Consider the following 27,965-nt stretch of genomic DNA (forward strand, 5'->3'; position numbering starts at 1 on the left):
AAATTTTAAGATAGGAAAATTTCAGGGACATACAGCCAGAATGTAGCATTTAATGTCTGTAACAGACAACAGACCCACTAGACTTCCCGGGGTCCAGACCGAGACAGATAGGGTCAGGAACCAGCCCTCTCTGCCAAAGCTGTCTGCAGGAGTTCCCATAGATCTGCTAGCTCTTCAAACTGTTACTGCTGTCTGATTTGTGCCGGCAGAAGTTACTGGAACTCTTTTCAAGGCCTGAAAAACTTCTTTGTTATTATGTTATCTAGGCCTTTAGGTTGTCATCTTTTTTCATTTTTCTGCTGTTTCTAGTCCAAGATTCTAATACATGCTTTGAAAATAAACACTGGCGGCTGGATCCAGCAGTGTGCACCTGTGATCCCAACTATTTAGAAGGAGGACCGTTTGGCCTGGGATTTGAGGTCAGCCTGAGTGTCATGAAACCCTGACACATTGTTGACGTGTCATTTAGAGCTCACTATAAACATTTTTATTTCAAATTTGGTTTAAAGTGACATTTGTCCTCTCCTTTTAGCACATGAGTTGGAAACACTTATCAGAAAAGATGGCTGCTGTTTCTTAGTTCTCCATTTATTGCTTCTATTCCACATGTAGCACCTGTTAGGCAGTTTCTGAGTCCTCCTGTGTTGAAGTGAGGGAAAGAGGAGAGACAAGGGAGCAACAGGATCTCATTCAAGTGGCTTTTATCTAACTGGATTTATTTTCTTCTAGTACTTCACTTTCAGTGTGGGGATCAAGTCTAGGACCCTGTGCATGTTAGGCAAGTGCTCTACCACTGAGTTCTATTCTCAACTCTACCACGATTGATTTGATTATGGTATATATAAAGCTGACTGCTTTTTCTTTCCTTCCTTCCCTCTATCTTTTTTATATTCTCATTCTCTCTCTCCCTCTCCTTTTTGAGACAGGGTCTTACTACGTAATCTTGGCTGACCAATTTTTATTTATTTTTTTTTTGAGACAGGGTCTTATATAGCCCAGGCTGGCTTTGAACTTAAGTAGCCAAAGGTGAGTTTGAACTTCTGATCCTCTTGCTTCTATCCTCAGAATTCTGAGAAATTGTGGATTCTTTTGTTTTATTAATAAATAAAGCTCAGGGGTTAGATATTAGGGTATTAATATCAGTTGCCCTCCTTTCTACCTTCTCAGATAGAAAAGCCCCGTGAATCTTTCCAAGCCCCTCCTTATTTCTCTCTGAGTTTCTCCATCTTCCTCTGAGTTGGCCAGAAAACTTTATGGTTTATTCAGGCCAGCTGAACATGGACTCTACCCTCTGAATCAAGGTTTAATTCCATTGGTGATCTCAAAACAACAATACAAACAAATCTCCTGCAACATTTCCCCCATTTTGTCTAAATAGAAAAGATTTTAACTCTAACATAGTAAAACTATATACAATAAGAACAATTATCAAGTAAAAATTACATTCATGATGTCCAATCCATGTGTACTAGGCAAATTCAGAGAAAATACTCCATTATCTATCCTCTCTTGGTGAGTCCAAAGTTTTGTACCTAATTTACTTTCTATCATAACTAAGGAAAACTGTAACTATAACTATCTTCAACCCTATCAGAGACCCAAGAAGGATACAGTATTACCTGAGTAAACAAGAGTGCAGAGCAAACAACTTGCAAAATTATAGAAACAACAGAGACATCTGGCTGTTTGGACAGTCACCCCATGGTTCCTCTGCAATGTTGGGACATCCATCTTTGGCCAACAGGCCTAGAATATCTGGCAGAATTTTCTGTGAAGCAGAAATTTTGAAGGACTGTCCTACCTTGTCTTGGCAGAGTTCGACAGTTGCCTTCTTTTGTGTCCTGCTTGTCCAGTTTAGAGAGCATGATGTCAGAAGTCCAGGTAAGAGCAGTTTCTTGCTCAATGCCTAACTTTGCCATGATGAAAGCAAACTCCACATGGAGGTTCTTCGATGCCCATAATACTTTTTTGAAGTAAATTGATGCTGACAGGAGCAGATGTGTTTCACTGTCATGAAAAGCCTTATGTTATTAAAGCATTTTAAATTCCATAATTATGTAGGTCTCTGAAGTATTTGAAGACCATCAATCTATTTAAAATATATCTCTGTTTGACCTTGAAAGCATACCTAACATGACTATAAGTTTTATTATTATAGATAACTGCTAATCTTTCTTTATTATCCTAAATATATTTCTAGGACTAGAACTTTACATTACATTTTTTAAATGAGCTTTTAAATTTAAGGTACAATACCTTAAACAAGAATAAAAACATATATACAATATAGAAAAAGTAACCTTAAATTTGTATCAATATATAAAAATCCATACCAATATAAAATATTTGAGACTAGCAGTTGCTTTTTTTAGCTTAAAAGTAGATTCAATAATCTGCCCTTTTATCCTATCATTTCTATATCCCCACTTTTCTTTTCAGAATAAGATCCCTGAGTCTAAAATCCTTTGCTTACTTTCCTTCCTGACCATGACCAATAATAACTTGTAACCAACCCTCCTGAATGATAGCAAACATCCATTGAATGACCCGAAACCACCCACCTCACCTCTTGGGAATGTGGGCATCAAGTTCTTGAAATTACTTCCTTTTGTCTAGGGGTGATGGCATCTTTGGGGACCCTGAAAAAAATTGAGATAAAGATCAAGTCCTAGGAGAGTTGCCCAGTTTTGGTGTGGTGGGAAAGTGCAAGGCTTATCTGAAGTTCTGGCTGGAGTAGTCTATGATGTTGGACCATCTTAGCTTACTGCCTTGAAATCGTCCTGAGCAGTTTGTGTAGTCCAAAGCTGATCTTTGAGTGGTGTTTATCAGCTTAGTGGTATTACAAAAATCCAAGTGGAATCATCATTGTCGGGCCCCATCCTCCTTTTGGAGACTTCAAATGTTGCTGCTAGGAACGGTCACCATTCACTGCAGAAAACTTGAACATTTTAAATGTCATATGCAGAAGATCTCAGAGAGGTTAAAGGACTACAATCTATTAAATACACCCAGGATATGTAAGAGCTTAATTCCTAATATCTGCTTCAGACTCAAGTCTGAAGTCATCTACAGGAAGCTAGATGAAGCTTATTTCTAGAATTAGTACACTATATGACCATTAATATCATGACAGAAAGTTTAAATATATATACATATATATTAATCATATAAATTTTGAGATAATATTTATAATTTAAGGAAAGTTTTAAAGAGTCAAAATAAAACCAAGGAATTATGAGATTAGTGACAACAGAATAGTCCTTTAATTTTGGTTTTTCTTCTGTCCCCTATCAGGTGGCTCTTCTGATATGAGACAGAGACTTTAGATTTTCCTTTAACAAGCATGCTTGGGTTTACAGAAGGAGAGAAACATGCTCTAACTCTAAAATCAGTTTTAAATTTTAATTGAGTTGGGATTACAAAAAGGTCATTTGCCTTATATATCTGTAGAGAACAGCAGAAACAAACATTTAGGAAGATTTATGAAAAAATTTTTTGAGACAGGGTTTCTCTGTGTAGCTTTGGAGCCTTTCCTGGAACTCACTCTGTAGACCAGGCTGGTCTCAAACTCACAGAGATCCACCTGCCTGCCTCTGCCTCCCAAGTGCTGGGATTAAAGGTGTGCACCACCACCACCCGGCTGATTTATGAAATTTTTCTGTTGGAAATGTGCTTATACTATTAAGCCAATTTACTCTTTTTCTTTGGACATTTTCTCTGTTTCATCCTTCTTTAGATGTCTTATTTGTCCAGTGGTCTTCAGAGTCTTTAGTTGGATGCTTTTATTCTCCTGGAAAGACAAAAGCAAAACCCTGCCCCAACCCTGACATTGTGGAGTTTCCCTTTTTGGCAGGTTATGTCTGATCAAATGAAAGACATATGTTAGTCTTGTAAGCTAGTTTAGATTGAATACCATGCTCTTTGATGAACTATCACCTCTCTTAATCAAGAGGTCTCTCCTGTTTGAATCCAATCTTTATCAATGTTGATGGTATCCACAGCTTATCTTCTGTGGAAACAAAAACAAACCTCTTTTCCAACGTAACACATATCCTGGTTTCCATTCTGAGGTCAACACATCTTTGAAGTATACAGGCTGATTTAATTCAGCAGTTTTTTCTACTATCCAATGTCTCTCTGCAGCTGTTGTTTCTTTCTCATTAGCATTTAAAAAACTGAAAGTTAATAGAGCATTGTGCAATCTATCACTGGGGGTCATTTTTACCCATTTCTGTTAATTAAAAATATCTTTTAAAGTGTGATTAGATCTTTCTATAACTGCTTGTCCTGTAGGATTCTGTGGTATACCTGTAATATGCTTTATATTGTAACATGCAAAAAACTGTTTAATTTTACCAGAGACATATGCTGGAGCATTCTCAGTCTTAGTTTGTATAGGTATCCCCATGATGGCCACTACTTCTTCTTTTTGTTTTTTGTTTTTTCAGACAGGGTTTTGCTGAGTAGCTTTGGAGACTGTCCTGGAACTTACTCTGTAGACCAGGTTGGCCTCGAACTCACAGAGATCCTCCTGCTTCCTAAGTGCTGAGATCAAAGGCTTGCACCACCATAGCCCAGCTAATGGCCATAACTTCTAACAAATGTATGATTACAGAATCAGCCTTTTCAGAACTCAAAACAGTTGCCCATTGAAATCCTGAATAGGTATCTATGGTATGGTGTACATATTTTAATTTTCCAAACCCCATCAAATGAAACATACCCATTTGCCAAATTTCATTTTTTTGAGTACCCTTTGGGTTACTTCTTGCAGGTAGTGGAGTTTGGTTATACAAAGAACAAGTAGGAATTTTCCTTATAATTTCCTTGATTTGTTGCCAAGTGATTGAAAAATCTTTCTTCAAACCTTTGCTATTAACATTGTGTTTCTTATGAAATTCTGAAGCTTCTAGCATTTCCTATCAATTGCTGATCAATTTCATCATTATCTTGTGCTAGAGGGCCTGGTAGGCCTGCATGGGATCTGGATTGTGTTATATATAAGGGGTGATTTGAATTTCTGATTATCTTGTAACTGAATAAATAACAAAGTTAATTCTGAATCATCTGGAATAAGTGCAATGGTTTCAATATGTAAAACAACACTTTCTGTATATTGAGAGTCAGTAACTATATTGAGAGATTCTGGAAAATCTAATAATATATAGCATATTATTCTGACTTTTGAATAGAATCATAAGAGTTTTGAGACACTTTACTTAAATTTCCTGACTTATAATATGCCCTTCCTGATTTATTTGCATTAGTATAGAATGTAGGGCCCCAGAAATTGGTGTTCCTTGTACCACGTGTGGAAGGACTCAATTAGTTCTTTTTTACAAACTGAAGTATTTTTCTTTTGGGATATTTGCTGCTAATTTCTCTCAGAGAAATTACTGTAAGCTCTTTGCCAATGTTCATTTTCTGCCCATAATGAGAAAATTTCAGCATTTGTAAAAGGTACCACAATTTCTGCTGGGTTTATTCCTGTAATTTGATGAAGTCTCAAGTTTCCTTTCAGAATCAATTCAGAAATCTTTTCTACATAGATTTTATTTATATTTTTTACTATGTTTGTGTGGCAAAAATATCCATTCTAAAATATTATCTTTTCTCTGCATAAGAATTCCTGTGGGAGAATGCATAGAAGTAAAATAACCAGAATATAATCAAGCTCTGGATCCAAATGATCCACATGTGCATCTTGTAATTTCTTTTCTACCAAAGCCAATTCTCTCCTAGCTTCAGCTGATAATTTTCTTGGACTATTTAAGTTCTTATCACCTTGTAAGGTTTTAAATAAATTACTTAGTTCTTGAGTTGTTAATCCAATTTTGGGCCATAGCTAGTTAATATCTCCAAGCAATTTTTGAACATCATTAAGAGTTCATAATTGATTTCTACTGATACTTCTGTGATTGGATTTTTTATAAACATATCTTATATTCTAGGAAATTAATACAATCTCCTCTTGGTATCTTTTCAGGAGCAAATTGTAATTCCCAACAAGGCAAAATTTTCTTTACTTCTTCAACCATTTTTTTCTAAGGTATCTGTGTCTGAATCATCTAGTAAGGTATCATCCATATAATGGTAAATTATAGATTGAGGGAACTATTTACAAATTATTTCCATTCATGCTTGTACAAAATATTGATACAAGGTAGGGCTATTTAACATCCCTTGTGGAAGAACTGATATCTTTTAACAGGCTGGGAATTATTATAAGTAGGCACTGAGAAGGCAAATTTTTCTGTATCCTGTTCTTGGAAAGGTATAGTAAAAAGCAGTCTTTTAAATCAATTAGTATAATAGACCATCCTTTAGGTAATAAAGAAGACAAGGGAATTCCAGGCTGTAAAGAGCCCATTGGCTGGATCACCTTGTTAATAACTCTTAGATCTGCTACCATTCTCCATTGCCCAGATTTCTTTTTAATGATAAATACAGAAGAATTCCAAAGACTGGTTGATTCTTCAATATGTTGAGCATTTAGCTGATCCTGTACCAGCTATTCTAGTGCCTGTAATTTTTCTGATGTCAAAGGTCTTTGTTCTACCCAGACAGGTTTGTCAGTTAACCATTTTAAAGGCAGGGCTGTTGGTTTCCTTTGAAAGATCAATAGCTGTGGTGCCTTGCTTATGTACAACCTGGGCTGTTGGTGACTGTTCTTGATAATACCTTTTACTATTTCTCTCAGAAGCATTCTTCATTTTATGATTTGTTTCTGAGATTGTAGGAATGTTAATCTGTGCTTTCCATTGCTGTAACAAATCATGCTCCAATAAATTTATTGCTATGTTTGTCACATATGGCTTTAATTTCCCTACCTGTCCTTATGTCCCTGTACAATCGACCCTCCTTGTGCTTTGTTTTTACCTGAGATAAAGCTCCAATTCCTAGAAGCTGAATAATTACCTCCTGAAGAGGCCAATCTGGATGCCAATACCTTGGTAAAATTATTGTTACATCTGCACCTATGTCTAGCAAACCTTCAATTACAATGCCATTTTCTGGTATCTTTAGCTTTGGTTTTTAATCATTTATAGAAGTTTGCCAAAATACTTGTTTCATGGTCTGTCCTGAAAATTTTGTTTTGTTTATTGAAGCTTTTCTGTCATCCAGGGCAGTATGGTTTTTAACAATAGGCATTAGGTCTTTTAATTGCCCTGTGGAGGAGTTTCCTCCATGGTCACAGGAAATGATTGATCCAGATTTTGACATTGGGGCCTGTGAGAGTCCCCCTAAGGCATTTCCTAATGACAGAAGATTACCTTGCCTGTCCCTTGTTGATTTGTATTCATTAGTCCAGTGCTGGCCTTTGCTACACCTTCTGCATACTCCAGAAGTCTGGGGCCTCTGTTTGGATCATCTCTAGAAAAAATATTGTTTCTAGAAATACCTTGCCTACAATCCCTTTTCAGATGACCTTGCTTACCACAATTAAAAACATCCAACCTTTTGATTTTTCTTGAAACTTTTAGAAATCACTTCTATCAAAGCAGCATCATAAATGCGAGATTCAATATCAGGTGTATTTCTAATCTATTCATCTACTGGTGCTGATCATGCCTTTAAAAGCCTAATCACCTCTTTACATTCTGAATTAGCATTTTCAAAAGCCAAAAACTCAATATTTGTCTGACTTCTGGATCTGATACTGTTCTATTTACAGCTGAAGTCAATCTTTGTAAAAAAAAAAAAATCAGCGAAGGTTTGTTTTGCACCTTGTATAATTTTAATAAATGACTCAGATCTCTTTCCTGATTCTTCAGCCTTATACCAAGCATTTAAAGATGCTAAATGACATAGGGCCAAGGTGTGATCATCAAATCCAAACTGTCTTTGCAAATCAGCATATTGGACTTCACAAAGTAATTGATCTCAGGAAATATTAATGCTTCTAGCCCTATTTCATTGTTCTATGACCCTAGGTTCCTCTGTCCTCCATTGTAACTGAGGACCAACTTCCAATATTGCTGTAGATAAATCTTTACAGTCTTGGGGGATAATTCTGCTCTGAGTTGCTTATGAATTTAACATTTGCTTCACATACGGTGAATGCATACTATATGAAACAAGCACTTCCTTGAATCTCATCAAATCTTACATTACTATAGGATCCAGTTAACTTCTTACATAACATTCAGGGGTACCTATCATCTGGTGGTTTTTCTTGTATAATAACTGGATAAACTAAGGTTGTTTTTCTAACAACCTTGGGCTGTCCCTGTTCAGTTTCATCATGCAGTGGTACAGTAGGTTCTTGTCTAAATTCCTGTCTGTGTCTGAGTATTTTTCTTATTTTCATTAGTAGGTCTTTCTAAGGCTTGTATTTTATCAGTTAAATTTTTCTTATTTTCATCAGCATGTTGTTGGGGGTTTTTACTCTTTTGGGGGCCTGCCAACCAGCTCCCAAATAAATCACTCACATAGGCTTATTCTTAATTGTGAATGCCCGGCCTTAGCTTGGCTTAGTTTATAGCTAGCTGTCCTTAAATTATCCTGTCTAAGCTGGGCAGTGGTAGTGCATGCCTTCAATCCCAGCATTTGGGAGGCAGAGCCAGGCGGATCTCTTTGAGTCTGAGGCCAGCTTGGTCTACAGAGCAAGATCCAGGACCAGCAACAAAACTACACAGAGAAACCCTGCCTCAAATAAATAAATAAATAAATAAATAAATAAATAAATATCCCATCTGCCTTTTGCCTTTGGGCTTTTCCCATTCTCTTACTTCTGTAAATCTTACTCTTCCTCCATGGCTTGCTGTTTAGCTGGGTGGCTGTCCTCTGGAGTTCTCCTCCTTCTCTGACTCCTCGATCTCTCCCTCTATATATTCTCTCTGCCTGGCAGCCCCACCTATCCTTTCTCCTGCCTTGCTATTGGCTAGTTTTTTATTATACCATCAGGTATTTTAGACAGGCACAGTAATACAGCTTCACAAAGTTAAACAAATGCAACATAAAAGTAACACATCTTAAAATACTCTTCTATATCAGTAAGTCTTTCTAAGGTTTGTATCTTATCAGTCAAATTTTTATTCTTTTCATTGGTAAGTATTTCTAAGGCTTGTATCTCAGTAGTAAGTCTTTCTAAGTTTTATATCTTACCAGTCAAATTTTCATATTTGGTACAGTTATCCGACCACTTTTTTAAAGGATAAAATATGAATTACCAAACTGATAATTAATATGATTGACATTATGCCAATCCCAGATAAGTTTGTTATCCCTTCATTTAATTTTCCCATTTTCAAAGCATCCATTGTAGAACCATACAGAGACCTAACTTCCTGTACTGTACTATTTTTGTTGATTTATTTATTTTATGTACATTAGTGTCTTGCTTACATGTATGTCTGTGTGAGGGTGTTGGATCCCCTGCAACTGAAGTTACAGTTGTGAGCTGCCATGTGGGTACTTAGAATTGAACTCAGGACCTCTGGAAGAGCATCCAGTGCTCTTAACCACTCAGCCATCTCTCCAACCCCCTGTACTGTAATGTTGTTTCTCATTCTTAAAATGGAAAAGACTTTTTTTTTTGAAACCTACTTTCCAAGAACTCCCAGGTGTCTCACCAAATCTGCTGCTGCTGACAGCATAGGTGGAACTGCGTATGGATGTATCCAGCTGCAGTAACAATGTTCAGCTGTACAGGCAGGGAGGGAGGGTGTGGCAGGGTACCCAGAGATGATATTTGGCTGTGAGGTCAGGGAGAGTGGGCAGGGCCGGGTGCCAGCTGAGCTAACTGCATGCTCAGGCTGGGGGTGGGGGGGGACCATTGTAGCTGCTCACAGGCAGTGCAGGCATGGGGAGTGAGCTGCCTGAAGAATGTAGGGAAATGGAACAGCCCATGGCTGGGGTGCAGAGTGGGAGGGGACCAAGCCACTTGCTGAGAGCGGTGGAGGCTGGCTGCCCAGGGAGTGGGAGGAAACCACACCTGGCTGTTGCTGCACCTGGGCGGAGGGGAGGGTCTGCAGTGGTGGGGGAAAGCCGGTGCAGCTCTAAGCCACTTCGGCATGATCTAAGGCAATGCGTTGGATGCCAGATAGTGTGGATTCTTTTATTGTTTTATTAATAAATAAAGTTTGGGGGTCAGATTAGGGTAATAATCTGATATATCCACAGAGTGATTGAGAAAAAAGATCCCCTACCCTCTCCACCTTCTCAGATCGAAAAGCCCCACAAAACTTTCCAAGCACCTCCTTATTCCTGCTGAGTTGGCCAGAAAATGCTATGGTTCATTCCGGCCAGCTGAACTCCACCCTCTGAATCAAGGTTTAACTCCATTGGTGGTTTTGGATCAAAAATACAAACAAATTTACTGCAACACTGTCCCACTGTGCCTGGTTCGTGTGCTAGGGATGGGTCTCAGGGCTTTCTGCATGTGAGGTGTAACAGTAGTGTTGCTGACTTCTGGCGTCATCTGGGGGATGCCTGTGGGGACTAATCTTGACTACATTAATTGAGATGGGAAGATCTGTTGATAATGGGTGGCACCACTTCTTTTGGCTGGGTATGAACTACGTAGTGCAGGGAACTGAATAGCATAGGCCTTCATTTACTCTCTGGCTCTCCACTGTGAGTATAATGTGACTAGCTGCTTCATGCTCCTGCTGCCCTGGCTTCCTTGCGCTAATGGCCTGCACCCTTGAACTGTGAGCCAGACAAACCCTTGCTCCTTTACGTTGCTTCTGTCAGAGTTTCGTCACAGCAACAGGGCAGAAACTAAGACACTGGGCTGTACTCCCAGCCTTAAGTCTGACAGACTCATTCAGACACTTTCCAGAATTTTCCAAAAGATTTCCCTGTTTCTGCTATTATTATATTTGATACAGGTCGACACATATCTTTGCCTGGTCACTTAAGATGTCCTCCCTCAAGCTAGGCAGTGTGGCATACATCTTTAATCCCAGCATTGGGAAGGCAGAAGTGGGTGGAGCTCTTTGAGTTTGGGGCCAGCCTCATCTACAGAGTGAGTTCCAGGACAGCCAAGGCTATACACAGAAACTCTGTCTCAAAAAAATCTCCCATAATTAATAAATGAATGAATGAAAGAATGAAAAGAAAGATTTCCTTCTCAAAGGGCTGGAGAGATGGCTCAGTGGTAAGGAACACTGGATTCTCTTCCAGAGGACCAGGGTTGGATTCTCAGCACCCACACAGAAGCTCAAAGCTTTCTGTAACTTTAGTTCTAGGGAGTACAGTGCCCTCTTCTGGACTCCAAGGGTACTGCATACACATAGTATACAGACATACACACACAGTAATGACTTAGAACACATCTCTCCCTCTATTGGTGTGCATTTGCAGAGTGTTTCTACTGAGGGCTTCTCGCTCAGGAGCAGACAGTGCTTTCTTTCCCTCTGCCGCCGCTGCCATTTGTCTCAGGGAAACCTGGACCCGTTTGCAGGGAAAGCAAATGAGGTGCTTTGGTGAGCAGTGCTGTTGCCTTAGCTTAGTCAGTAGCCTGCTCTGCATACATCAATCCGCTGGGTCCCCACACTGCAGTGTGGCATTGTGTTCCCCCAAATATTGCGCATGCTAATAAACTTATCTGGTGTCAAAGACAGAGCAGCCATAATATTAGACATAAAGGATAGGCAGTGGTAGCACATGCCTTTAATCCTAGCATTCCAGAGGCAGAAATCCATGTGTTCAAGGATACAACCAAGCACGGTGACTCACGCCTTTAATCCCAGAAAGCAGCCTTTAATCCCAGGGAGTGATGGCAGAAAGCAGAAAGGTATATAAGGCGTGGAGACCAGAAACTAGAAGCATTTTGGCCTGGTTAAGCATTTGGCTGGTTAAGCTTTCAGGCTTTGGAGCAGCACAGTTCAGCTGAGATTCATTCTGGATGAGGACTGAGAGGCCTCCAGTCTGAGGAAACAAGACCAGCTGAGGATCCGGTGAGGTGAGGAAGCTGTGGCTTGTTCTGTCTCTCTGATCTTCCAGTGTTCACCCCAATAACTGGCCTCAGGTTTGATTTTATTAATAAGAACTTTTAAGATTCATGCTACACTGTGGGGTCCATTTATCTGGATATCTAAGGTCATTACGTGACCTTACACTAACCTCGAGATTGGGGGAAATCTTCTTCCCTCTTTGGTCCTCTTTCTCATGGAGTCTGATCTGGTGATAGGCAAATCTTCCTCCAAAGAAAGTCTACCCTCCCCTCCCCTTATCTTTTTAGCCATAGGTCAGCCAAGGGACACATGTTTTTGTTCGTTTTGAACTAGAGTCTCCCTCTGTAGCCTAGGTTGGTCTAGAATTCATTAGGTAGCTCAGGCTTTCCTCACATTCATGGCAATCCTCTTGCCTCAACCTCTCAAGTGCTGGGATTACAGGCACGAGCCGCCATTCCTGAGTTCCAGATACATTGCTGCCTACTTTCTCTGCAAATTGTGCCACTGCCACCTCACACTCACTCTGAAATGCAGGATGGTGTTACATGTCTTGGTGTATTTTCAGAAGTGATAGAGAAATAGTGTCACTTTATCATCTTGATAGTCTGTATCATATAATTTGCCTCCTTTTTATTTCCACGAATTTCAGGGAGCAGTCATTTCCTTCCCTGGAATTCACTCTCCTTTGAAGGAAAGAATGATACTCTGAGCATGGATCAACTTATATGTAGACTGTGCTACCTGGCGCTGTAATGACTGGAATATTTAAACGGAAAGAAATGGCCATTTTATAACTGAACCTTCACTGACGGTCAAGGACAGCTACCAGGCGTGAGTGGTGATGGTGTTTGCACCACTTCCTTGAGACAAACTAAACAGAGTGAGGACAATCATCCTCAGCAGGCGAGGGTATGGTGGTTTGGGGGAGAAGTGCATATTCTAGAACATGTCTTTCTGATGGAATCCAGGCAGGTTATATGAGAGAAAATCCTTAAGAACATCTGTGGAATCTCTGTTTTAGGTGTGTTTAATCCATCCCTAAAGGATGCACTTTCCTTGGAAAACAGTCTTTGATAGGACGGAAAGAAGTCTCTAATAGCCCTTCTTATCACCTGCTGAGATAAGGTTCCCGAGAGACTGAACACTTGTGGGCCTCACAGTCAAAATGAGGGACTACTTATCCATGACACATGCTGTCCAAATCCAGAGTACCTGGTCAGAGTACAGAGTGAAGGTTGGGAGGAAGGGTACTGAGCTGTGTCTGCATACTACAGTGAACTGGAGTAACTTCAGTAGATTCTGGAGATTGAGAATCAACAGAGATGAAGGGGAAGTGTGTAGTTTGGTACAAATAATTCTATTTGTTTATTTTTGGGAAAAGATTGTTGTACAGAATAGACTCTAACTTCTAGACTCTAACAATCCTCCTGCTTCAGTTTCTCAAGTAGCTGAGACTATAGGCACACAACATCAACCTGGATGGTACTAGGAATTCTAACTGGACTCCCTGTGGTACACGGAGAGGGACATGGTGACCTGACGAATTGCTCAATTTGCACAATGAGCATCAGATAGCACGCCAAGAGGAAGAGAAAGCACGTTCTGTAATGTCCTCCTGGGAAACCACAGGAAACAAAACAAAACAAAACAGATCTAAGATTTCCTAAGCTTTGAGACTCAAATTCTCACTTACTGTAAATGCAACTTAGGAAGGAAAAAGAAAGGACTGCTATTTGCTGGTTGAAATCCAAGGTATTGATATAAATCTATTAGGATGAAAAAGCCATGGTTCTCAAAAGCAGACAGGCAGAGGTAGAGGTGTGTGTGTGTGTGTGTGTGTGTGTGTGTGTGTGTGTGTGTGTGTGTGACGTGTTTTTAAACAGAGCACCCCAAGAGCCAGTCTGGTACATAGGTCAGATTTCATTTTTCACAAGCTGGGCCATATAAATGTTGGCTATGACTTTCTCAAGCACCAACGTTTGGGGCTTCTCAACATGTTAGAAGGGACAAAAAAGGAACCCCAATCCATTATATGTACACATAGTATTAGTTCCTCTGTCTCGCATGTGAGGTGACCACTGAAGGGTACAGAGGGAGCACTGAGCTAGACCCATCTTCTGGTGGCACTGTCACCTTGCTCCTTTCACTCAAACCGCTGATACTACTTACAACGTCGGGTGGTTCTGCCAACCTAGTTGGGAATCCAAACCATTCCAGTCTAGGTATTGCATGGTACGTTCTGACATAATCATTACTGTTCCTCTTCCACAGACAGTTCATCCTTGAGCACTTAGTGCTTTCTTTAGTACTCAGCTCCTTATTTCTGCTCTTAAACCAAGTATTTGGGGGTAGACCTAACATCATGTCCAGCTGAAGAAAGAACATGAGACCCAGGCATATTGTGACCTCAGAGTCCAACTGAAGCATATGTACACAATCTCTTTAGAGGTGTCATGTCAAAAAGATACTTGTGCTGAGACTGTTGGGAAAGAACACCCTTGTTCCCTGGAGCTTCTAGTGGTAAGGATGGATGAAATCAGGAACTGGAGGCCACTAGCACCTGCAAAGGAAGCCAAGGAACGGAAAGGCAGAAGTGAGGACGGAAGGACCTGGGTCCTAGAGATGTTGCCTGAACTCTTAAATCAACATGCATTCATCAGAAGTTCCAAGGGATTTTTTTAGTTAGGTTATTCAATGGATATGCCCTTTCAGTTAAGCCAATTTAAATAAATTTTTCTATCTTTTAAAATAAGAAATTCCAATGAATATAAAAAGATTTCTATTGTTTAAATAAAATAACTTTAGGAAGAAAGAGAATGAAAATCATCAAAAAATAAATTTCTGAAATAACATATTAACATTTTAAGAATTTGAAATGGGCTGGAGAGATGGCCTAGTGGTTAAAGGCACTGGCTACTCTTCCAGAAGACTTGGTTTAAATTCCCAGCAACCACATGGTAGCTCACAAATGTCTGTAACTCCAGTCCCAGGGGATCCAACATCCTCTTCTGGCCCCTAGAACACCAGGCACACATGTGATACACAGATAAATATGAAGACAATATATCCATACACATAAAATAATAAATAAGGAAAAAAGGATTTGAATCATTTAGAATTATATTCATTTTCAAGTTACAAAATGCCTATCTAATCAGCCTGGTGCCATGAGCCTATAATCATAGCACTTGGAAGGCTGAGACAGGAGGATTATGAGTTAGAGGCCAATCTGGGCTTAGTAGTAAGATACTGTTGAAAAACATAAACCAAACAGCCAACCACACAAGCCCCCCTTCCTAGAAAAAAAACCCCAAACCAAACCAATAAGACACAAATGATAATCTAAAAACAATCTGAAAAGCATTCTTATCAGAATGTGTAGCTTTTTATAGAGCACCTGGCTCAGTCTGGACCCTGGGTTCCGTGTTCAGCACTGTGAACAAGCACACTAAAACCAAACAGCAACAAAAAAGGGTATTACTTTGTCATACAGAAATTTAGAAGCAGAGAAGGGAGAGGTGCCAGGGTTGATTAGCCGACAAGGATCCAGAGTCCTTTTCATGTGGAACTTGGAAATACAGGGGCTAGATAGATAGTCAGTGGTCAAGCAGACTGCTCCTCCTGCACAAGACTTGGGATTGGTTCCCAGTAACCACATGGCAGCTCACAACCATTATCAACTCCAGTTCCAGGGGATCTGATGTTCTCTTCCGGCTTCTGCAGGCACCAAATATGCACACATACGGTGTATTTACATAAACGCAGGCGAACCACTTACCCATGTTAGATAAAATAATAAAAAACCACCTGGGGCATAGATTGGGTAAAGGTGGAACTCCAAGACCTAGAGTGAAGACATTTGTGAATGGACTGTGACAGATCTGAGAAGCCTAAACTCATAAGTCGCCCTAAGGTTTTCCCCTTCTCCTCTCCCCTCCCTTTCCTTGTCTTTCTTGCTTTTTTTTTTTTTTTTTTTTTTTTTTTTTTTTTTCGAGACAGGGTTTCTCTGTGTAGCTTAGGCCTTTCCTGGAACTCGCTTTGGAGACCAGGCTGGCCTCGAACTCACAGAGATCCGCCTGGCTCTGCCTCCCGAGTGCTGGGATTAAAGGCGTGCGCCACCACCGCCCGGCTCCTTGTCTTTCTTCCCTGTCTCTCTCCTCCTTTCCTAACTAATTCTGAAATAGTTCTAAACTCACAATAAATTTCCAAAATAGTACAGAATTCTCGGGTTCCCTTCACCTACTTCTATCCAATGACAATATCTTATATAACACCAAAGCACCTTGTCAAAACCAGGACACTGACATTGGTACAATATTATTAACCCAAGCACAGACCTTATTAATACTAACCAGTTTTATAATCACATCTGTGTGTGTGTGTGTGTGTGTGTGTGTGTGTGTGTGTGTGTGTGTGTGTGTGTGTACGCGTGCTTCTATGGAATTTTATGGTTTGTGTAGATTCAATTACCTGATCACAATTAGGATACAAAACTGCCCCATCACCACAAACAAACTCCTGGCTTAACCCCTTTCCTTAAGTGTAACCTCTGGCAAGCAATTATCCGTTCTCTATACAATCTTGTCTCTGTAAGAATGCTAAATAAGCCGGAACTGTGGCACATGCCTGTGGTCCCAGCATTTTGGAAGTAGCGGCAGGAGGGTCAAGTATTCAAGACCATCTTCAGCTACATAACAAACCTGAGGCCAGCCTGGGCTACAGAAGATCCTGTCTTTAAAAGACCAGGAAAAGAAAAAGCCTGTGAATGGCCAGGCAGTGGTGGTACATGCCTTTAATCTCAGTGCTTGGGGGCAGAGGCAGGTGGATTTCTGTGAGTTCAAGGCCAGCCAGAGCTGTTAAACAGAGAAACCTTGTCTCAAAACCAAACAAAAACAAACAAAAAACAAAAAACAAAAAGAAAAAGCCCATTAAATAAAAGCCACAACTTTTCTGGTATAATTTTTTGGTAGTGCTGAGGATCTGTCTTATAACCTGACACACATTAGGGAAATTCTCTACCATTCAGCTACATCCCTTGGACAGTTTAAGGGGAAAGAAAAAGGCTTTGGGATCAGGGAAAATTTTTGCCTGAGGACATTCTTCTAGGATATGGAGAAACACTTTGGTGAAGGCACCATCTGCATTTTTTTTTTTTTTTTTTGGTTTTTTGAGACAGGGTTTCTCTGTGTAGCTTTGCACCTTTCCTGGGACTCACTTGGTAGCCCAGGCTGGCCTCGAACTCACAGAGATCCACCTGGCTCTGCCTCCCGAGTGCTGGGATTAAAGGCGTGCGCCACCACCGCCCGGCCATCTGCATTTTTTAAAGAACTCATTGACACAGTTCCTATATCTGCAGACTAGGGGATGATGGTAGATTTTACCACTGTGTTCTTTGAATTCAAACTACACTAACAGATACCAGGAAACAATGTGTATCCACCAAAACCAAGGTGAATACAGTACTAATGTGGCAATCAGAATGTCTTAATTCCCAGAGTTATTTGGTTGTGGCTATTAATCACAGCGAATTAATTAGATATACTCCTTATTTAAGTAAATTTTGATCTATGGAATCATAAAAACAGCAACTCTGGTAAACACAGATATGACTTGAACCACTTCGGGAGGGTTTATGGCCTTCAGCTAGTGTCTGGACATGAACTATAGTACAGTCCCCCTAGAAATAGACCATGTGACATAACTGAAAATCTATCCTGCGATTTTTCTTCCCTTTTCTTTCAAAAAGAAGTCATAAGCTCCCTCCCAACCAAGGGCATGAAGGAAAGAAGATTTCCCTTTGAGGAATCCCTCCATACCGGCAACAAGTATGCTAATGCCTGTGGGTCAGAGGGAGCTTAGGAAGTTATGATTAACCCAGTTTTGGCTCCAGTACAATATAGTGATTCTAGGTAACCAACTGTACTTACTTCTTTACTTTCTGGGAATCTCTGCTTGTTTTGTGTTTTGGTTATTTTTCTACTGCTGTGATAAAACATCATGACTAAGGCAATTTATAAAAGGAAGCATTTAATTGTGGGCTTGCTTACCGTTTCAAAGGATTAGTCCGCGATCATCATGGTGAGGAGTGTGGCAGCAGGCAGGCAGAATGGCACTGGAGCTGTAGCTGAGGGCTCACATCTGATCCACAAGTTGAAGGCAGAGAGAGAGACTGATTGGGCCTATCATGGGCTTTTGAAACTTCAAAGCCCATTCCCAGTGACACATTTCCTCCAACAAGGTCACATCTCCTAATACTTCTCAAACAATTCCACTAACTGAGGATCATGCATTCAACCACATGAGCTGATGGGGACCACAGCCTGCAAGCCATTCTAATAAATCCCATATACATATTCACCAAGCAGTGTGCATAGGAGGTAAGAGCAGGGTGCTGGGTTCCAGGGATCTCAGACTCTGCTTCCACACTCTTGGAAGACGTCACTGGGAAGCATGTTTAAACCGAACATATGTGACATCACTTTTGTTAAATGGAAGTCTGGTAGAAAGGACACAGTGCTGCTGAACACCAGAAACAGCAGCCTCTTTGTTATCTGTAAGGGAAGAAGAAGACAGAAGTCAGGTCTTGTCCTGCTTCTGCTGCAGCTGTGGTGGTTTAAATGCTGCCCTCAGTCCTGGGCATCTGAATACTTGGGCCTGTTTGGGAAGTGTGGCCTTGTTGGAAGGGTGTCACTGGAGTTGGGCTTTGCAAATTTAAAGATCTGTGTCATTTCAAATTTGGTCTCTGCTTCCTGCTTGCAGTTTGAGATGTGAGCCCTCAGCTCTCAGTGTCAGGTTCCAGCTGTCAAGTCTGCCACCTGCTGTCATGCTGTCTTGTAAGTCCAAAGAAACTTCCTCTGTAAGTTACCTTGGTCATGGTGTTTTATTACAGCAAGAGAAAGAGAACTAATATAGGGAGACTTTGGCAGTTTCTGGATACCTATACAGGCAAGCCGTTCCAGCAGCTGCAGGATCAGGGTGTGTCCTGTGCTCACAAGCTCTGTCTCTGGTAGGGGCAGTGACAGTGGAAGGTGGCACTGGGTTCCTTGTCTCAGTGTTCGTGTGAATGAGAGACTTTGACTGGTTGCGAAATAGCCATAGTTCCAACAACAGCAGAAGCTACTCACTCAGCCTCAATGGCAGTCACGTGGTTCCCATCCTGTAACAGGTCTTTCTTTATGTCGCTAGCTCTCTAATAATGACATGGAGACTTTTTATGAATTATGAAAGCTTGGTCTTAGCTTAGGTTTGTTCCCAACTAGCTCTTAAAACTTAAATTAAGCTGTTCATATTAATTTATGTTCTGCCATGTGGCTCTGTTACCTCTCCTAAGTACCATATGTCTGACTTCCTCTGCATCTGGCTGGCAAATCTCCTGTCTCAGATTCTTTCCCAGAGTTCCTATCTCTCCCCGGAAGTCCTGCCTATCTTCTCCTGCCTAGCTATTGGCCATTCAGCTTTTTATTAAACCAATCAGCAGGTGCCTTCGGCAGATGAGGAAGGACAGACACATCTTTATACAGTGTACAAAAAGATTATCCCAACTCTATCCCTTGCCGTCTTTTGCTTCTCTAGTCCCAATAGATGGCACTTTCTAGAGAACTGATGTCTTTTCACTTCTGCAGCTCTCCCAACACTTTCTGAAGTCAGTTTGCTATATTAAATTTCTGCTGTTTGACTACTTAAGAGCGATTTGTATTTTTAAATGTGAATAGCCAGTGATAAGCGCACATGGCACTCAGCGGGACTCCATTTTTCTTCTTTCATGTAGATGTCCTGAGTTCTAGGTGATGGACTGTGTATGACATGTGGTATCTGGAGTAAGGATCTTAGGAGTTCTGGTCGTCTGTCTCCTCCCTCCCTGTTAGCTGTCTTAGGCAACAGAGAGCAACAGCATGGATCCCTGCATTACTGTGAGGAAGAAACTGCTCACCTGCTTCAGCCTCAAGAGTGCTTGCAGGCGTTCCTGTGGTCAGAAGAAAGAAATCTCGTAAGTTTTGAATGGCACCAAATATTTCCTCCAAAATGCAAATGAGGTAAACTTATGTGTAAGACAACTGTGTGAAAACTTTCCTAAAGATTTTTAAGAAATCTTTTTATAATGTCTATTTTATAGGGCAACATCTGGGCCTCATCAGATGCTGTCTTAAACAGCAACTCTCCCCCAAAAAGAGAGCCACTAGCTTAGATTACCTCTTAAATGTCTTCCCAGTTTAAGAATCTACAGCTATCCGTTTAAGATAAAGTAAAATTCTTGGTTTTATCTGCTTGGTTTTAAGACACAGTCTCCCAAATGCTGAGTTACAGGTGTAGGCAATGATGCTAGGCTTGGGAAATAAAATGCTATTAAAATTTTCTGTGATTTCCTAGGTGTGACGGTGCAGTTTGAGAGTGGAGGCAGCGAGTCTCCAGGCTGAGGCCAGAATGGACTACTTAGAGAATTCTGTTTCAAACCAAATCTTGGAAGAGAGGGCACTAAGAGTCCAGAGGCTGGGAGTGTAGCTCTAACTCAGTGGTAGAACAGGTATGTGTTTAGCATGAGAAAGAACCCATGTCCAGTCCCTATCATCCCCTTCCAAAAACCAATTTAAATATATGTCATAATAAATATAATCTTATGAATTATCCTGGCTCTGCACGAAGGCAAGGCACAACTTTCAAAAGGCTTAAAAACCCACTCTGGTTTAAAACGTTTGCAATTTGTACAGGGATTATAAATCACTTTTTTTTTTTTTTTTTTTTTTTTTTTTGGTTTTTCGAGACAGGGTTTCTCTGTGTAGCTTTGCGCCTTTCCTGGGACTCACTTGGTAGTCCAGGCTGGCCTCGAACTCACAGAGATCCGCCTGCCTCTGCCTCCCGAGTGCTGGGATTAAAGGCGTGCGCCACCACCGCCAGGCTTAAATCACTTTTAATCTGTGCTGTCATGTGCCCTGTTCTTGCCCCCGTTAAAAAAGCCCCCCAAAATGTGCAACCCTCAGTTCACACCCCGTGCACCTGAGAACACCGACTCTGACCTCAGCACAGCGGCAGGGGCTGGCGGCCGCCTCACACTTCCTCCGGTCCCACTTCCAGGCCTTCTTCCTCACAGCCAATGGGAAGCCGGGCTTGCGGCCTCCAGGTCCCGGTCGCGCGCATGCGCACTCCCCCTGCGTCCCGGGGACGCTTAGGGATCCGTTTCCTTCTCTTTCTTTCCTGGCTCGCGCGACTCCCCGAAACCCTTCCCACCCTGTTCTCGTCGCGGAGCACGTCGCAGGCCCTCACGAGGTGCCGCTCGGGCCCGGGACGCGGCGGCACCCGGATGTGGAGCCGCTCTCGCCCGGCGGGGACTCGGTGGCGGGGCGGAGCGCGGCGGCGTGCGCGGGGGCTGAGGGAAGCGGGCCCCGGGGCCCGGGCGCCGGCCGCTCGCCGGTCGCTAGCGCCGCTGCCCACCGCGGAGCCGGCTCCCGGGCGCCGAGGCCCGAGCGAGCGGCTGGGGGCCGCTGAGGGCCGGCAGCTTGCCTGGCCTCCCGCTGCGCTCGCCGCCGCGCCCGGGCGAGCCTCCCCCGGCCCTCCGCGCTCCCGGCCGGGGGAGAGCGAGGTTTGCTGGCGGCCGTCGCTGTAGCCCGGCCGGGGAGCCCGGGGCAAGCGGCAGAGCCCCCGCCCACGGCCGCTCGCCCTCGGCCTGCAAGCCGCCGCCTGCGAGCCGCCGCGGGCGGGCCTCCAGTGGGAGCGGGGGCCGCGACGGCCACGGCCCGGCCCGGGCGAAGGGCCCTTCGGGGACCGCTCCGCCGCCCCGGTGAGTCGGCCCCACGGCCCGCGGGGCTCGCTGCCGCCCCCGCCGGTGCCCAGAGTGCGGCCCGGGCCCAGCTCCCTCACGGCTCCCCCGCCGGCGGCGGCGCCCACCGCCCGGGCCCCGATGAGTAACTCCCGCAACAACCGGGTGATGGTGGAGGGGGTCGGCGCCCGCGTCGTGCGCGGCCCAGACTGGAAGTGGGGCAAGCAGGACGGCGGCGAGGGCCATGTGGGCACCGTGCGGAGCTTCGAGAGCCCGGAGGAGGTCGTGGTGGTGTGGGACAACGGCACGGCCGCCAACTACCGCTGCTCCGGGGCCTACGACCTGCGCATCCTGGACAGCGCGCCCACCGGTAAGCGGGGCCAGCGGGTCCGGGGCTGCGCGCGTGGGAGGAAGGGGCGAGGCCAGCCGCGGGACGCCTGCCCTTACAGTGCCAGGCCACGGGAGTTTGAGGTTCCAAACCAGGGGAACAGACAGACAGATGCCCCTCATCTCCAAAGGATTGGTGGAAGGTTTCCTAGGAAGGACCATCAAGTTTCCTAGATGAAAAGCATCGCAGACAACAGATTTCCTCCGCTTTGGGGGCGGGGGGCCGGAGAGGCTGTCAATAAGCATTGACATTAATCAGCCATCAAGTGATAACTGTCTGATGGGAGGCTTGCCTTGCCATATGGTGTGTGGAGTTGCCCGGGGTCCTTCCCTTGGTGCCTTCGCTTTGTTGAGCTAGCCTTTTTCCTTCCCGCCAGTGACACAGAATGATTTATGAGTTCAGATGATAAATACCATTTGGGACTGTGAATATGCATTTTCGTCCACATTGTTTAATTATATATGTTTGTAGCACTAGAGCTGTTGAGTTTGTGGGGTGTGTGTGTGTGTGTGTGTGTGTGTGTGTGTGTGTGTGTGAGAGAGAGAGAGAGAGAGAGAGAGAGAGAGAGAGACTTTCCAAGGGGAAGACAGACCTAGGAAACGCGGTTCTTTTCCTTTGATTAGCATCCTGAGTAACACGATGTTAAAATTCTATACATTCATCCTGAGAATTAGTGATCTTCGTGGTTTACTCCATTATAGGGGTCTATGAGTTATTTACACTATATTTTTTTAATGTGACAAACAGAAGAATTGCTCTCACAAAATAAATGCGATTTATTTTAATGTTTTTACTTGGATCTATTGTTTTGTTTTGTTTTTGTTTTTGTTTTTTCAAGACAGAGTTTCTCTGTTTAGCCCTAGCTGTCCGGGAACTAGGTGTGTAGACCAGGCTGGCCTCGAACTTACAGAGATCCGCCTGCCTCTGCCTCCCTAAAGATGTGGACCACCACCGCCCGGCATAGATATGTTCTTGATAATTGTATTCATTTAGGAAGTTCAAATTAAAAGTGTATTATGCTTCAGAATTCCTAAAGAAGATGCTACTAAGACAGTTTGGCAGAGCCTAATCTTGAAATAGGTGAATCGTCGCTGCTACCAACAGAAAGAAGTTAGCACCAGACAACTCAGTTTTGAACAAGTAATTTATAAACTTTTGTTAAAATTTTAAAGAGAAGATCTCATGAAGTCCATTGTCTTGGACTTAGTGAGTTGATGAGGCTGGCTCTGCTGATCCTCCTGCCTCAGCCTCCCCAAGTGCTGGGACTACAGGCATGTGCCATCATACCCAGCTGAAAATAGTGTTTTCTTTTAGCTAGTTTTTAATGCACCAAAAGGGATGTATGTGTATAACTCAAAAGGGCAGCCATGGTTACCTGTTGTATATTTTTGCAGCTGTAAGCTCAGATAGGAATGCACTAAAAATACAAATTTCTTTACCCTCTTAAGTACAAATAGCAATACACGTAGTTTTCTGCACTTTGCCTGTGTGCACAGGGGTGGATTCCATCTGGGTGTGCAAATGTGTGGAGGTCAGATGCCGATGTCTGCAGTCTTCCTCCGTCAGTTCTTTGCTCTTTGAGTCAGGGTCACTCACGGAACCTGGAGCTCACTGATTGGTTAGTAGGGCTGAGTTGTGAGCTCTAGGGGTCTTCTTGTTACTCTCTCTCCAGCCCTGGGATTGCAGGCACGTGGGAGTCTTGCCTGGCATTTTTTAGCACAGGTACTGAGGATCCCATCTGGGCTGAGCTGGCTCCTCCTTCCTTTTCTGCACTTCGACTTCTTCCATTTAGTGGTTCATATTGGTGATTGTTCCACCTTGTACTCTGTGTGGGTTGACTTTATTCTTCTGGGTGAGCAGTATCCCAGTAGCTGAATGCAGAAGTGTACTTTCCCAGTAGTTTGTTGATAGGTAGTGATATTTTAGGTCTTCTTACAGTGATACCATAGATGAATCCTACAAATCCTTGTGCACATGTCCCATACTTTGCTGCACCAAACTATGCATGCATTAATATTCTCATAGATGTTAATTGATTGCCTTCAAAGATATTTGAAGTTACACTCCCAGCAATTGTATCTGACATATATGCCTGTTTATGCACACTTTAAAGTTTCGGTTTATGCTAGCTCAGTCTGAAGTCTGATCGCAGTATAATAATTTGGAGGAATTTTTAGGATCAGTGATTGTAGGTTTATTGAGAAATTTAAGTGTTGGTTCTAGGGTAGAAGTATTTTTTTCTTCTCAAACATTTATTATTTTCTTTGTGGTGAAAAACTTTAAGATCCCCCTTTCTGCAGCAGAGCACCAGAAAGTACTCTTCTGTCATGATGTTACAGGGGCACATGTCCTGTATGTGTGTTACAAAGCTTGGTGTAAAAGCATGTGCTTTAAGGGTGACTTTAGGAGCCTTTGTTTATCAGGGTGGTCTAACTTACTTACTGATGGAAACAGTTTATCTTGTTCATCTGGTTCTTTTTGAACATACTGTGTTGGTGCTGGGGATGGAGCCCAAGGCCCATGCTGTGCATTCTAGCCCTTAGCAAACGTTTGGAAGCTCTTCTGTGTGCAGGTTCGGTAGTCTTTTAAAGTATTGAACAAACATAAGCTCTTAGCTCTGGTTTTCTCTCTAATGCTTAGAATGCTCCTTTCGTTTTTTTGCTTCAAAATATTTAATGCATAATGTCCATTGACATTATTACATCATTCTGTAAGATTTACTCTGTTATAATCAATACTTGATATTTATTTACACAATAGTGAAAATTACAAAATTCATCTTTCACTCTGAAGTAATTTTAGGCTTACAAAAATATTGTATACTAGTAAGATTTTTCTGGCTTTCACTCATTTCTCTCATTTAATGGTCTTCTTTAATTTTGGGCCATGTTCTCATACTTTGGCTTTCAGAGGTACCAGCCACTAATCATGTAGACTGTCCCTCAGACTGTTTCCTCATGGTTAAATGCCAGTTAAGCATTTTGGCAAGAGTATAGTAGAAATGGTGTTTTGCCCTTTGCAGTATTAGAAGATGCATAATATCCATCAGTTTCGTTACTGTTAACTTAGCAGCTTTTCACCTTCTAGTACTTTTTTCAAGACAGGATTTCTCTGTATCCCTGGCTGTTCTGGAACTCACTCTGTAGACCAGGATGGCCTTGAACTTGGATATCTGCCTGCTTCTGCCTCCAAGTGCTGGGATTAAAGGGGTGAACCACCACTGCCCGGCTCCTTCTAGTACTTTTGTGTTATCAGTGCAATACCAATATGAAAGATGTGAATAATATTTTTCATACTATCATACCAGCACCTTTGACCTTATGAAGGCTGCAAAAGTGTCTTCCTTTGGGTTCAAGAACCAAAGTGAAAATTTCTGCCCTAAGGAACTTTCTCAGCGAACAGTTTTGTATAAAAATGTTCACAGCAGTGTTGGTTGCATGTAAAAGCAAAAAAATTAGGAAAAACTTAAAAAAGTATGTAAATAAGAGAATGATAATAGTATTCATAATAAATGAGACAACTGTGCATATTTGAACAGTGGTGTACTAGTAGTACAGGAGAGATGGTAAACAAATAAAGCTGCAAAAGAAGTCTGTGGAATCTTGGAGTTGAGGTTGCACGTCGGTGGGGGAGCCTTTGTTAGCAGATACAAGACCCTGGCTTTGATCATCAGGAAGGGGAAAAAAGCCCTTTCATATGTTAAAGTGCAAAATACTACTATGGATTACTTAGAGTATTTTAAAAATTACATTTGTGTGTGCGCGCGCGTGTGTATTTGTGTATGCGCTACAGTAGGTGTGGTGGTTCACTCCTTCCACTATGTGAGTCCTGGGAATTGAACCTGGGGATTAAATTGTCAGGCTTTGAGACAGGCATCTCTACTTCCATCTTCCCAACTCTGTTGCAGTGTTTGAATTTATATCCTAGGTTAGTCAGACCTTAAGAAGAGGAACATTTGGTAGGAGTTTGTATTATGTAACTTGGTTCTTAGATACATTTGGCTAATTTGTAGTCACCAAGAAAATGTGGAACTACATGGGTTATTAGTTGGGGGTTGTGGAGTTTATGATCAGGTAGTAGAGTTGACTTTATCATTTAAGTACTGGTTTTAGAGGCTTTGGAGGAAGCATATTTTTACTTTGGATTTGTCCTGTCATCATTGGAGGCAGTACTGTATGATTACCAAGGAGCATGGAGAACGGGAATTAGGATTTTCTCAGTCCCCTCTGCTAGTCTTGCATGTGGCAGAGGTGGTGGTGGTCAGCAAAGTCAGCTTTATTCAGACTCTCCCAGTCATTATTGGTCTAAGAGGTTGGAGTGTGTGTATGGAAACTTTGTGCGCTGGTCTTCTCCTAGCTAAGAGTGTTTCTCAGGTCACATGGGGTAAAGCCCCTCAGGTGTTTGTGATCAGTTGTGGGTTTTAAAGGTGATGACCCAGGATGAAAGGGAAGACATTTTTAGATTTTTCTTTTCTGAGATTCTCTTCTGGTCCATTTCTACAACTATAGGAGAAAGGTATATTGTCCAGGGGGCCTTAGGAGAATAGAGGTTGGGGGAATAAAAGAGAACAGGATGGCAGACCAGGGAAGGGTGAAATGCCATTGATATTGCTGCTTAGTAATAGTTAATAACATCTGCACAGGAAGTAGATTTTCCTGTAGATTCTGACAGCAGATGAAGACTTCTGTAGAATGACTTTATTTCTGACTTGTAGAACAATTTTTAAGTGAAGCCCATCTAAGGTTTTTTTGGATGGGGGGCTGTTGGGAGGTTAGGGATAGAGCTCCGAGTCTTCAGTAATCCACACGTGGTCTCTTCCTATTACTTCCCTTCTATTGGGTTCTGCCTTGGTTGCATTGAGAAGCTCAGTAAGTCAACTTAGTAGACCCTATATTAACATTTCTAACCTTCAGGAAGGAAGCACATGCTGATTCAGCTACTCTGATTCTGCAAGAACTAGTTTCCCCCCTTTTTTTCTACCCTGCCCCCCCTTTCTCTCTGTGTAGGTATGCATGTACCTTTTAACACAGCTGGTGGCTAACAGATAGGAGAGAGATGAAGTCAGCTCACTGATTTCCCTCTTAGTCTCTCCTCTGTCCGTAGTATAGTAGTTCAGAAATGATCACCACCTGTAATAACCTTCACTGTGAGGAAATTGATTGTAAGATTAAAAAAAGTTAGAAATGAAATTTGTGGTATAACATAAATTTGCCAGTACTCTTAAAATATTTACTTGTATTTTCTTTTCTAATGATATTAGCTGGTTATTTAAAATGCATTTCTGTAACACTTGTGATTTTTTTTTTAAAGCTACCAAATATTCTCTGTTGCCCAGAGACAGCTGCTTTGGTGTACTGTTAAAAATTTCTCTTTTAGCATTTCTTTTTATTCATGCTTGAGATTTTATGGGGTAGTTGTCCCTTGATATCTTTGGAGAATTAGTTCTAGGAACTCTTACTGGTTCCAGAATGCAAGGATGCTCAACTCCCTTGATAAAATAAACATTGGCATATAAATTATGCATATCCATATATACTTACCTGGCAGGGGAGATACCATGATCACGAAGGTGGTTTTCCCAGGGCGAGGCTTATCCATTGCACTCCGGATGTGCTGACCCCTGCGATTTCCCCAAATGCGGGAAACTCGACTGCATAATTTGTGGTAGTGGGGGACTGCGTTCGCACTCTCCCCTATAAAATAAAAAAAAAAAATTATGCATATCCTTCTGTGTACTTTAAGTCATGTCTGGATACTGATGCCTGATAATGCAGTGCTGTGCAAATAGTGGTTATGCTGTGTTACTTAGGGGATAATGACAAGGAGAAAATGTCTACATGTTCAGGACACATGCTTTTTAGTTTTCCTCATATTTGTAAGTATTTTTTAAAAATTATTGTAATATATATATGGATGTTTTGCA

At 42.2% G+C, this 27,965-nt stretch overlaps 1 protein-coding gene and 1 non-coding gene across 3 annotated transcripts in view; both read left to right on the forward strand.

The window, feature by feature from the left end:
• Nucleotides 1–21,687: 21,687 nt before the first annotated feature.
• The window catches only part of Mib1 (MIB E3 ubiquitin protein ligase 1), a 102,937-nt gene continuing 96,659 nt past the window's right edge, over nucleotides 21,688–27,965 (forward strand). For both annotated transcript variants that reach the window (XM_052741525.1, XM_052741524.1), the window contains exon 1: nucleotides 21,688–22,024. In XM_052741525.1, the coding sequence (XP_052597485.1) occupies nucleotides 21,796–22,024 (229 nt within the window). In that variant the 5' untranslated portion in view covers nucleotides 21,688–21,795. The remainder of the gene's footprint in view (nucleotides 22,025–27,965) is intronic.
• Nucleotides 27,575–27,738, forward strand: LOC128113118 (U1 spliceosomal RNA). Its single transcript, XR_008219344.1, has one exon. It is a non-coding gene; the product is annotated as a U1 spliceosomal RNA (small nuclear RNA).

This window comes from Peromyscus californicus, unplaced genomic scaffold (genome assembly GCF_007827085.1).
Source record: "Peromyscus californicus insignis strain IS unplaced genomic scaffold, ASM782708v3 Scaffold_17__1_contigs__length_78620276, whole genome shotgun sequence".
Lineage (NCBI taxonomy): Eukaryota > Metazoa > Chordata > Mammalia > Rodentia > Cricetidae > Peromyscus > Peromyscus californicus.